General features: G+C 55.3%; 1 protein-coding gene across 1 annotated transcript in view; it reads left to right on the plus strand.

The window, feature by feature from the left end:
* DISC1 (DISC1 scaffold protein) overlaps positions 1-12,211 on the plus strand; it is an 84,127-nt gene that overhangs the window by 2,232 nt on the left and 69,684 nt on the right. The window contains 3 exon segments of the mRNA XM_080651099.1: positions 6,410-6,761; positions 6,763-7,353; positions 9,368-9,437. Coding sequence (XP_080507225.1) covers positions 6,477-6,761; positions 6,763-7,353; positions 9,368-9,437 — 946 coding nt within the window. The 5' untranslated portion in view covers positions 6,410-6,476.

Here is a 12,211-nt window from a genome sequence, read left to right on the forward strand (position 1 = left end):
CTAACAAAATAAGCTTATTTGAGGAATCAATGAATTATACATCTATGTATTATATAACATGAACCCCTATAGGTATTAATAAAAAATGTTAACTATTAAGAAAATTCTATGAAATAAAAACATTTTGAGTCCTTAATAAAGTTATCAAAGTTTAACAGTTAATGCCTGCTCTCTCTCTGATCATTTGCAATTCATAATTTTTTTTATAATATATTTTATTGATTTTTTACAGAGAGGAAGGGAGAAGGATAGAGAGTTAGAAACATCGATGAGAGAGAAACATCGATCAGCTGCCTCCTGCACACCCCCTACTGGGGTCATGCCCGCAACCAAGGTACATGCCCTTGACCGGAATCGAACCCGGGACCCTTCATTCCGCAGGCCGACGCTCTATCCACTGAGCCAAACCAGTTTCGGCTGCAATTCATAAATTTTTTCAAAGGACACAGTTACCAGAAATAATTTTTGACTAGAAATATCAAATGAGATTTAAAACTAGGCCCTAGGATTAGTCCACAGTAGACAATTGAAATCTTCAGAGAACCGATGTCTGCCATCTTGAATCATGTAGCTTTTGGCTCCAAGAGGGGGAAAAAAAAATATGCTGGATTAATCTCTCCAGGGAAAGATTTAACGACTGGGCTCAAAAGGCGAGGCAGATGGAATTCTGAGAGGAAGATGGCAGATTCTGGAGCTAATCTAATAAAACGGCTATGTGAACTTTTCATTGCTGCATAAATAAAATATGACAATCGGTGTCTGCAAGCGCTTAGCAACTATCTAATCTCATTATTTTCTTTAGCATTTCATAGAAATGTTACTTTTTTTTCTTTTTTTTTTTTACAAGGAGCAGTATACTAGACCAGACACAGGGTAGGCAACCTGCCCACCCTCTATGCCCATCCTTTCCCTACAGAACCTTCAGATGGCAACATGTGCGTGGCACTGCCAGCTTGAAGCGTGAAGTAAAATGCTCTCGGGGGGGAATGGAAGGCTTTCATCCTGGCTCAGTCCTCATGGCCCTCCCAGGGGTGCTGAGAACCCAAGAATCTGGAGGGAGAGCTCAGGGCTTGCTCCGGAGAAGGGCGGGGAGGGGGGGGGTGCGGAGGACTGAGGTTACCGAGCATTCTCAGAGATGCCATCGTTCTTCCAAACTCAAAACGGCTGTGCCCTGACCCTCTGGGCGTCCTGGGACTTGTATTTAATTGTTTATGCATTTCCAGGCAAATCCTTCAAAAACATGCAGCTATAAAGCAGTGCCCCCACCGTGGGTAGACCAGCTGGCTCCCCCGCCCTGGTGGCCTGGCACGGCTCTTATCAGGAAGGAAGCGCTTACGGAGCAGGTGGGGCCTCGTGCCCGCTAAGAAGAGGAGGAGGACAGCAGTTGGTGAGAGGGTCACCATTCACGTCAAGGCGCACGGAGGTCTCTCATCGTGGCTCTTGGGAAACCTGGGACGGTCCATCGGTTGCCAAGGGGGTGTGGGAAGAAATGGTGAATTTGCGCCCTGGAGCTGTGCAGCCTGATCCCTTCGGAGTGTGCCTCTCTTGACATGGGACAACCGGGGTTCCAGAGGCCTTTTCCTGTCCCTCCTGTCCCCGATAAGCCGCGGGGACTCCAGGTATCCTGCTCCCGGGACCCGCCGTTGTGGTAAATGGCAGAGCGATCGGCGTTGGAACTTCCCTGGGCTGGGACCCTCCCGGAGTTAGGATCAGAGTGCTTTCTGCTTCCGTAAACCCAGTTCGCCGTTCTCACGGACCGCAGGCTGACGTGTTAATGTAAGACTCCTCGCTGAAAAATCAGCAGCTCAGTTGGTCACGTTGGGAAGGCAGCCCAGATCCTGAGTCCGTTGGTGTTGGGAGGGGCCTTGGCCTTCCTCTGTGGTGAGGGACGCCTCACCGAGTTCTAGGAACAGCACAGTCACCTCATTAAAAAAAAAAAGTCTTGCCAAAGCCGGTTTGGCTCAGTGGATAGAGCGTCGGCCTGCGGATTGAAGGGTCCCAGGTTCGATTCCGGTCAAGGGCATGGACCTTGGTTGCGGGCACATCCCCAGTAGGAGGTGTGCAGGAGGCAGCTGATCGATGTTTCTCTCTCATCGATGTTTCTAACTCTCTATCCCTCTCCTTCCCTCTCTGTAAAAAAAATCAATCAATAAAAATTAAAAAAGAAAAGAAAAAGTATTTAAAAAAAAAGTTTTATTGATTCAGAGCGGAAGGGAGAGGGAGAGAGAGATAGAAACATCCGCGATGAGAGAGTCATGGATCGGCTGGCCCCTGCACGCCCCACACTGGGGATCAAGCCCGAAACCCAGGCATGTGCCCCTGACCGGGAATCGAACCGTGACCTCCTGGTTCCTAGGTCGACGCTCCACCACGGAGCCACGCCGGCCTGGCTCTCCCCAACGTCTCAGCTCTGTCCACTTCAGCAGGCCTTTATTCCGTTCTCCTGCCCCGGAGGTGGCCCGATTTGGAAATTCCTACCCTTGCTTATCACACGCTGGGATAAGCATTCGTTTAGCCTGGCATCGGGGATGTGCATCTGGCCGACTACTTCTCCCTTCTCGAAACCGGAGCACTTGCCAAGTCTCTGGCTTCGGTAGGACCCTGATTCTGAGAGCCCACGGAGCGTATGTTTGTGGTCATGTCCCCGAGTCCCGTTAGTCCCGAGTCACGCTTTATCTGACCCCGTTTGGGGACACGAACTTGGTCGAGTTCGCCAGGTATCCTCATTCTGTCTTTTTTTTTTTTTTTTTTTTTAATATATTTTATTGATATTTTACAGAGAGGAAGGGAGAGGTATAGAGAGCTAGAACCATCGATGAGAGAGAAACATCGATCAGCTGCCTCCTGCACACCTCCCACTGGGGATGTGCCCGCAACCAAGGTACATGCCCTTGACCGGAATCAAACCTGGGACCCTTCAGTCCGCAGGCCGACGCTCTATCCACTGAGCCAAACCGGTTTCGGCCTCATTCTGTCTTGCTGCCTTGCTTTGGCTTCGATGTCTCCTGTTATGCTACCGCTACCCTTTCCGACCCGAAGATCATTTCGTCTCATGGAGGTGAGGGCTGAGCATTGGAGCTCTGTCATTCCGCCTCGCCTTCTCTCGTACCTGCCGCCGCTGTCCCCTCACCAACCGGCGGGCCTGTGGCCTGACGCCCTGGCCCAGGTTTGTTTGTTTGAAGCACACCTTTTTGCTGACCTTAGCATATTTAGAAAAAGGTGTAACTCATACTGGCCTTCAGTCCTCCTGACACTTTAAAAAAATTTTTTAAAAATACGGTTTTATTGATTTTTAGATAGAGAGGAAGGGAGGGGGGAAGAGAGAGAGAAACATCCATGATGAGAGAGTCGCACTGATCGGCTGCCTCCTGCACGCCCCCCCCCACTCCACGGGGGATCGAGTCCACAACCTGGGCATGTGCCCTTGACCAGAATGGAAGCCAGGACCCTTCCGTCCACAGGCCGACGCTCAACCGCTGAGCCACGCCACTGAGGGCCAGCTCCTTCTCCTTGGAAAGGCTGTCCAGGAAAATTCCCCGATGTTCTCAGAACACAGTCATGACTTCAGGAGCCCGGAGAACTGGGAAGAGAAACAAAAATGTATTGAGACGCCATCGCCACTTGCCGCAAGCTGTGATGGGCTTTTGAAAATCCGTGCCCGTGATTCTACGGTGTCCTGAGAACGGTCCTTCAAGGGATGGGGCCCGTGCCCATTGTATAGATGAGCAAACTGAGGCACGGACAGGCGTTGTAATTTGCTCCGGATCGCCCAGACGGGATGGACAGAATCAAGACCCAGCCCTTGAGTATTGAGCTGGTCAACCTCCTACGGGTCGGGTGAGGTTAGTCATCTGCACAGCAACTCGGGGCTTATCTGTGAGCACCCCACGCGCTAGGGTGACTTCAGTGTCAGCTCAGGAAGGCAGGATGGAAGGAGATGGAGGGCTGACATGTAACACCTTGGCTTGGTCTCACCTGATAAAGGCTGCTAACAGCCAGGGCTGGCCAGCCCGCACTCAGAGAGGAGGGGACGGGAAGCTGGCGTCTATGTCCACCCTCCCCTCCTTGGCCCAGGAAACGGGGGGAGCGGCTGGAGGGGGTGCTCTTCAGTCTGCGGGCAGGGCAGGGGGGCTCCACATTGTGGAGACATTTGATGTCAGCCTGTCAGCAGCTATGAGGTGGGGGGTGTGCTGCGAGAAGGCGCTATGGACGGGCTCAGAGCACAGGATCTCTAGGCCGTAGACTCTCGGGGACCCCGCCACCCCCGGCCGAGGAAGCTGAGGGGCCGCTCTCCGCTGTGAAAACGAGGGCAGACACGTCTGTCGGTGGCTCGGCTGTTTTGAAAGAACAGCTCGGGAGAGGGCTCCTTCTGGTTCATCCATATTTTATTAGGGCAGCCGCTAAAAAATTCATGAGCGACACCCGGCGGTGGCCAGCAGCTCTCAGCTGCCTCCCGCACCTCCCGGGGGCGCTCAGATGGCGGTCAGATTTTTGCGTAGCTCTTTCCACCGAGAGAGAAAGACTGTAATTTGTGAGCAGGAATAGCGCCGTGGAGGGGCTGTGCGGAGGTCTCGGAGCGAACCCTTTCGCGTGGCGTGGGGTCTGCTGCTGCCAAACCCCTCCCTGGAGGAGGGCCAGGCCGGATGCGGAGAGGGAACGGGCATCGGGCGGAGATTGGTCAGGGATTGGTCAACAGGGGGCATGGGTTGCGGGTCATGTGACATGGCACTGGACGCTCGGTGTGTATGTATGCTGTGTGTATGCATGGCACACATACATGTGTGGCATGTGCATATACATGCAATGTATGTACATGCACGTGGGCGCACACATACACGCACACATGTGATGTATGTATATGTATACACACAAATACACACATGTGATGTATGTACACACATGGTGTGTACACGCGCACATATGTACACAAGAGTGGTGTGTGCACACATGTGGTATATGTGCATGTGTAAATACATGTGCGTGTGTATATATGTATACTCGTGTGGTATATGTATGTGTGTACATGTGTGTGCATGTGTGTGCGTGTGTGTGTAGATCCCTGTTGGCCCCGGGAGCCTGCTCAGTACAGAAGCTGCGTCGAGTCTCAGCGGCGGCTGCTCTGGCTCCCCTTGGCCTTGAACGCTGGGCCATGACCAGATGCCTTTGTTCGCGATGATACTCTTGTCTCAACTCCTGCTTGGACAATAACACAGCTTGAACGGCGACTGTGCCAGGCGTGGGGCAGAGCAGTGACATGCATCTTGTCGTCTGGCCTCCCGCAGTGCCACGTGGGGGGTCCCACTCCACAGATGACAACGCAGGCGGCAGAGGGGGGCCCCCTCCAAGCGTTCCCTCCAAGCGGCAGAGCCACGTGTGAAACGCAGGCCTTCTGTGTCCGGAGCCCAGGCCCCTTCCTGCTGCCACGTACAGGCCACACATGGTGTGTGCGCGTGTGCGAGGGCATGTGTGCGTGTGCGTGCGTGCGTGTGCATGTTTTTAATGTAAACGTGCATTTGGAGCGTCCCGGCTGTGCCGTGTGAACCAGGCAGTGAGGTGCCCTCGTCTGCTCTCCTGCTTCTGTGAGGCGTCAGCCTTTTTGTTGTTTCTATTCCTGCTGCCTAGCCGGGCGGGGAGCACGGCCCCTGGTTTGGGGAGCGCAGCCAGCAGGGCCTCTGTCATCCAGGGTGAGAGGAGCCGAGGGGCGCACATCAGGTCACAGCCCGCTGTCCACGGTCCGCCGGCACGCGGGGACGCGGGTCGCCCCGACAATGACAACTTCCCTGAGGAGCTGGGGAAAGCGATCGGATCGCGTTTGGAGGACTCGCTGGCGTCCGTTTCGAGGCACCTGCTTTCCGGGCCGGCTCCGGCGGGAAAGTGCTGATGCGCTAAAAGACCAGCAGGCGGGATGCTGGCGGGTCCGGGGAGCGGCCGAGGTGGTGGTCCGCGTGCCAGCTGGCGTGTTGGCCTCACTCACAGCGGGGCCAGCTGCTCTGCCCAACAGAAGCGTGGTTACCTTCCCCGGATCATCAGAATCTTCGTACGGGGGTGACCCCTGAGTCCCGAGCCCACATCTCAGATGCACCCAGAACTGACCTCCAAACCTAGGGGTGTCCTCTAACCCAGTTCCCGTGGGGATCTGAGGTTTATTTATTTATTTTTAAGTATGTTTTTATTTATTTCAGAGAGGAAGGGAGAGGGAGAGGGAGAGAGAAGCATGCATGATGAGAGAGAATCATAGATCGGCTGCCTCCTGCACACTCCCCACTGGGGATGGAGCCCGCAACCCGGGCAGGTGCCCTGACTGGGAATCGAACCCTGACCTCCTGGGTCGTAGGTCGACGGCTCAACCACTGAGCCATGCCGGCCGGGCGAGATCTGAGGTTTCATGTGCTATTTCCTCTCTTCCCAGGCAACCAGGATTGCTTGCCACCTGCGGCATCTTTTCAGCAACGGCGGCTGGCACGGAAACCGGCTACATGAGAAGCGAGGCCGGGCCCCTGCTCAGGTTCCTCTCCGCTGCCGTGGGCGCCTTGTCCCGGGCCCAGGGCGGGGCGTGTGGTGAGGAGCCCCATCCGTTTGCGTCCAGGGCCAGACAGTGTGGCCTTGACCCTGGAGGCCCGAGGCGAGGCCCCGAGGCTGGGAGCCCACTTCCCACCAGCACAGCAGCCTCGACTCTCGCCCCCGGGGGCCCCCGAGGCCCAGTGCAGACCCCGGCGAGAGGGAGCCCAGGCTTCTCTGGGATTCAGTTCAGAGCTGGCACCGGATCGCCCGACGGGCTGCGCAGGTGGTGCAGCCCCAGGGACGCTGGGTGTCAGGGGGCAGCGCCCATCCATGGACAGTCCTGAGGCCCCAGGTCCTTGCCGGGATGCCACCTGCGGGGAAGGAGCAAGGGGCACCTGGACAGAAGGCTGCCCGGCCCCAGAGGAGGCGAGTGGCCCCGAGGTCCCCGCCGGCCCCCCCACGGCCTTCACCTCCAGCTTCAGCTTCATCCGGCTCTCGCTCAGTTCGGCTGGGGAACGTGGAGAAGCAGAGGGCTGCCCTCCTGCCAGGGAGGCCGAGGACACGGGGGCCAGAGCTGCCAGCCCGGATGGGCCCCGCCGGGACCCTGGACGTCTCTCTCCCGCCTTTGGTCTCAAGGCAGCTCAGGGCCCCGCGGACTCCTCCTGGACCCCGGCGGGCGGCCCCCGGCTGGAGGGTGAGCCACTTTCTGTACTGGACACAGGCGCCGCCGCCTCCTGCTGCTCCCCGGATCCCCCGGGGTGCGAGGGGGCTGCTAGCCGCTGGGACCCGCTGCTCCGGAAGTGCGAGCCCCTGCTGCAGGGGTGTCTGCTCAGCGACCGCAGACGGCTGGAGGTGGGTGCCCCCAGCTCCGGGCCACGGGTCACAGGTTCCGATGAGCTCCGGGCAGAGGGCAGGAAGCGGGCAGTTCTGGGGTTGACTGACTTCCCGACCTCCCCCCCTCCGCAGCTGCAGGAGACACTGCTGCACGCCTGCCTCCTGCTTCTCCTTTTTCCCTCCGAACCAGATCTGTTCTTTCAGCTTCTCTGTCACGGAGGAGCTCAGATTTGCTGTCTGTTGGGCCGAGGGCTGCCCTGCCGATCCAGGCCTGGGGGATGCATGGTTAGTGCAGCCCAGCTCTGCTAGGAAACGGGAAACAGCCAGCGAGAGGGGACGACGGGCTGGGAGCAGGGGATGGAGCCGGCCGTGTGGGGGCCAAGAGTTATAGAGTGGCGATGCCCGTGTTGGGTGCCACCCTCCTACCGTGGGATCTGCCTGCGAGAGGGCATTTCTCGTGATTAAATCCCTGAGGCCTCCGCTTCCTTGTCCTTTTCATTTATTTTTATTTTTTAAATTGATGTCAGAGAGGAAGGGAGAGGGAAAGAGAGATTGAAGCATCTATGATGAGAGAGAACCACTGATCGGCTGCCTCCTGCACGCCCCACCCTGGGGATCGAGCCCACAACCCGGGCGCGTGCCCTGACCGGGAATCGAACCGTGTGACCTCCTGGTTCAATGGATGGACATGCAATTGCTGAGACACAGCGACCAGGTTTGCAAGAGATTCTTGACATATTACCTTCCTCCAGTTCACCCACCGCACGGCCAGCAGAGCTAGGTTCCTGGGCGGGGGCGGGAGAAGGTTAGTCCTTGGTTCAGAACCTTCGGGGCTCCTTGCTCCTGGGGACAGCATCCAAGTTCCTTATCCTGATCATCGCAGCCTTTCCTCCCGCCCCGGCCCGCCCGGGGGGTGCCTTCCTTCTGCTGGGCCATCTGGTGCTGCTTCCTGTCGGCAGACCCCGGGCCGCTGTGCCTCAGGCCTTTGCTCACAGTTTTGCCTCTGCCTGGAATTTCCTTCCTACACCTTCCCACCTGCGGACTCCTCTTTGTCCCTTCGGGGGGGTGGGGGCTCCGAAGCCACTTCCCCGTGTGACATTTCCTGCCCCCTCTGCACCCAGCGAGTCCCCCCTTCCATTCTGTTCCCAAAGCACTTTGGACATGTCCCTGTGACAGCACTCACCACGTCCAGTGATGATTTTTTATTTTTTTATTATTTTTAAAAAATATGTTTTATTGATTTTTACAGAGAGGAAGGGAGAGGGATGGAGAGTTAGAAACATCGATGAGAGAGAAACATCGATCAGCTGCCTCCTGCACACTCCCTACTGGGGATGTGCCTGCAACCAAGGCACGTGCCCTTGACCGGAATCGAACCCGGGACCCTTCAGTCCGCAGGCGGACGCTCTATCCACTGAGCCAAACCGGTTACGGCCAGTGATGATTTTTTAAAATATATTTTTATTGATTTCCGAGAGGAAGGGGGAGGGAGAGAGGGAGACATCAATGATGAGGGAAACGCATGGATCAGCTGCCTCCTGCATGCCTCCTACTGGGGATCGAGCCCGAAACCCGGGCACGTGCCCTGACCGGGGATCGAACCGTGTGACCTCCTGGTTCCTAGGTCGATGCTCAACCGCTGAGCCACGCCGGCCGGGCCACCTTCCTAATTTTAATCTGATTTTTTTTAGAACGGAGACTCGTCAGGTCAGGACATTTGTGTCCTTTCCATTATGCATGTTTCATTAGCTAAGGCTACCGGGGGTGGTTTTTTTGTCTAAAATGACATTTTAACTCTGTGGAGTTTATGCTCACATGACACTTTTTCTTTATATACTTTTTTTTTTTTTGGTGTTGGGAAGGAATTCATCTGGCGCTGGGAAAAATGTGCATTCGTGGTTCCTTTTTTTCCAGGAGAATAAAGGCGTTCAGTTGTGCGGTAGTTTCTGACCGCTCGCAGCTTTAGGAGAACACGCTGGCCTGAAAGCCCGTGTCATTTGGTTTTCCTTCTCTCCCCCCGAAAACAACCCAGGTGACCACCTTAAGACGGAAGCTACGGAAGCTCCAGGAAAAAGCAGTGGAGGAGGAGGATTATGATAAGGGTGAGTTTGATCGGCTGTTCCTTCTTTCCCAGAATGTTCCATTTCTCACCCCCTGCCCGCCCAGATCGGCCGTCTGCCCCCAGATGAACTGAGCATTCACTTCCTTTCCAGGGGTCCTCAAACTTTTTATTTTTTAAAAATATATTTTATTGATTTTTTACAGAGAGGAAGGGAGAGGGATAGAGAGTTAGAAACATCGATGAGAGAGAAACATCGATCAGCTGCCTCCTGCACACCTCCTACTGGGGATGTGCCCGCAACCAAGGTACATGCCCTTGACCGGAATCGAACCCGGGACCCTTCAGTCCGCAGGCTGATGCTCTATCCACTGAGCCAAACTGGTTATGGCGGTCCTCAAACTCTTTAAACAGGGGGCCAGTTCACTGTCCCTTAGACCGTGGGAGGGCCGGACTATAGTTTAAAAAAAAAAGATGAACAAATTCCTATGCGCACTGCGGGCCCGGGACGAGTCGGCTGCTAAGCAGGACAGGCAGCAGCACCTGGCGGGCCGCATGTGGCCCGCGGGCCATAGTTTGAGGACCCCTGCTTTAGACATTCCGCTCCGTGACAATAGACTAGTTATTTTTATTTATTTTTTATGGATTTAAGGGAGGAAGAGAGAGGGCGAGGGAGAGAAACATCCATGATGAGAGAGTCATGGATCAGCTGCCTCCTGCACGCCCCCCACTGGGGATGGAGCCTGCAACCCAGGCATGAGCCCTGACCGGGAATCGAACCGTAACCTCCTGGTTCATAGGTCGATGCTCAACCACGGAGCCACGCCGGTTGGGTATGTCCGGGTCATTTTTCTGTGTGTGTCTGCTGCTCTGTGACCTGTGCCCCCGTGGGCATCAGGGGTTAAGGGTCAGTTCCCAGCCAACGGTTCAATCCATCCGTCTAAAGCTGTCATTCAAGAGCATGGCGCCCGTGTCCTCTGCGTAGCGACAATGACACGGCGCTGCCGCCGCGGCCCCGTGGGCCCCTCGCGCTCGGCATGCCTCGCTGGACAGCTAATTTGTTTTTATAAATGGTTCCGCCACTTAATTAAATCTTGCACCCTGTCTGTCTGATAAAACACGGACAGCAGCTCTACCAGCAACACACTCTGCACGACAGAGAGTCACATCAGAGGGACCCCCCCGTGGCTGCTGTCCCGGGTTTCGGGGACCTTCCGCGGTTCCCTGCCCGCTGCTCCTGCGCTCGCTCACGTCCCTGCCCCTGCGCTCGCATCAGCCGCTCCGGAGGCCCTGTCTTCCCTAGGGCATACCGGACCCACTTTTTGGAAAAAAGTTATCTAGGAAAATGGGAACGTGTCCTGTGAGATTTGGAAACAGAGACCCTGACTGTACATACATGTTTGAGGGGGACCACGGTCTTGAGTTGGAAGGAGGCAGACACCCTGCAGAACCCAGGACGTCTCGTGGGTCGTGGGTAGAAGTCACAGAAGGAATTGTTCTCTCTACCCTGGTGCTGGTGGCGGGGGGTCGGGACCGGGAGTCTTTAAAATACCCTGAGTGGCCAGATTATGATGATCTCTGAACGCATAATAATCTGGCCACTCAGTATATATATACATATATATATGTATGTATATATATATGTATATATATATTAGAGGCCTGGTGCATGAATTCGTGCATGGGTAGGGTCCAGCCAGCCTGGCCAGGGGGAGGGGACATGGGCGGTTGGCTGGCCTGCCTGCTGGTCAAACTCCTGGTTGAGGGAACAATTTGCATATTAGCATTTTATTATATAGGATATACACTGAGTGGCCAGATTATTATGCGTTCAGAGATCATCATAATCTGGCTACTCAGTGTATATATATACAAATATATTTTGTATTAATTTCAGAGAGGAAGGGGGAGGGAGAGAGAGAGAGAAACATCCATGATGAGAAAGAATCATGGATCGGCTGCCTCTTACACAGCCCCACACTAGGGATTGTGCCTGCAACCCCGGCATGTGCCCTGACCGGGAATCAGACTGGGACCTCCTGGTTCATAGGTCAACGCTCAACCGCTGAGCACATGCCCGGGTGTGGACTCGATCCCCAGTGGGGGCCATGCAGGAGGCAGCCGATCCATGATTCTCCCTCTTCGTGGATGTTCCTCTCTCTCCCTCCCTCTCCCTTCCTCTCTGACATCAGTGAAAACAAAAACGTGTGGGGGTGACAGGGTGTACAATTAGGTCCCAGGTCTCCTAGCAGCAGCTGGAATACCCCGAGTGCCTCGCCTAACGCCTTTGAGCGGCGACAGGGACCAGCGAGCCCCCGGCAGAGGGGCGCCGTGACATTCCACCGTAGACACGCGGGGTTATTTCCAGTCACGGCGGCGTGTTGGGCGGGATGACCTTTATCGGCGGATGACAGTGATGTAGCAGGAGGGACAGTTTTCCACTTGACCTTTACAGCGCGTCTCCCGGGGAAATAAGTGACCGCCAACCGGCTCGACAGGGCCCGGCGGACGCTCCTTGTTTGCGGGGGAGAAAGGACCGAGCAGCCCCTGAGCTCTGGAATGAGGTGACTGTCACGTCCCCACGGGCGGCTTGGAAATGACCGCTACCCCATCGCTGCCGGGTCACGTGGCGGAATTCGTCTCCCCGGGGGCTTATCTTTTTTTTGTTGTTGTTAATCCTCACCCAAGGATATTTTTCTTTTCTTTTTTCTTTTTTTTTTTTTTTAACATTTTATTGATTTTTTTACAGAGAGGAAGGGAGAGGGAGAGAGAGTTAGAAACATCAATGAGAGAGAAACATCGATCAGCTGCCTCCTG

Source organism: Plecotus auritus (assembly GCF_963455305.1).
Source record: "Plecotus auritus genome assembly, chromosome: 14".
NCBI classification, from domain to species: Eukaryota; Metazoa; Chordata; class Mammalia; order Chiroptera; family Vespertilionidae; genus Plecotus; species Plecotus auritus.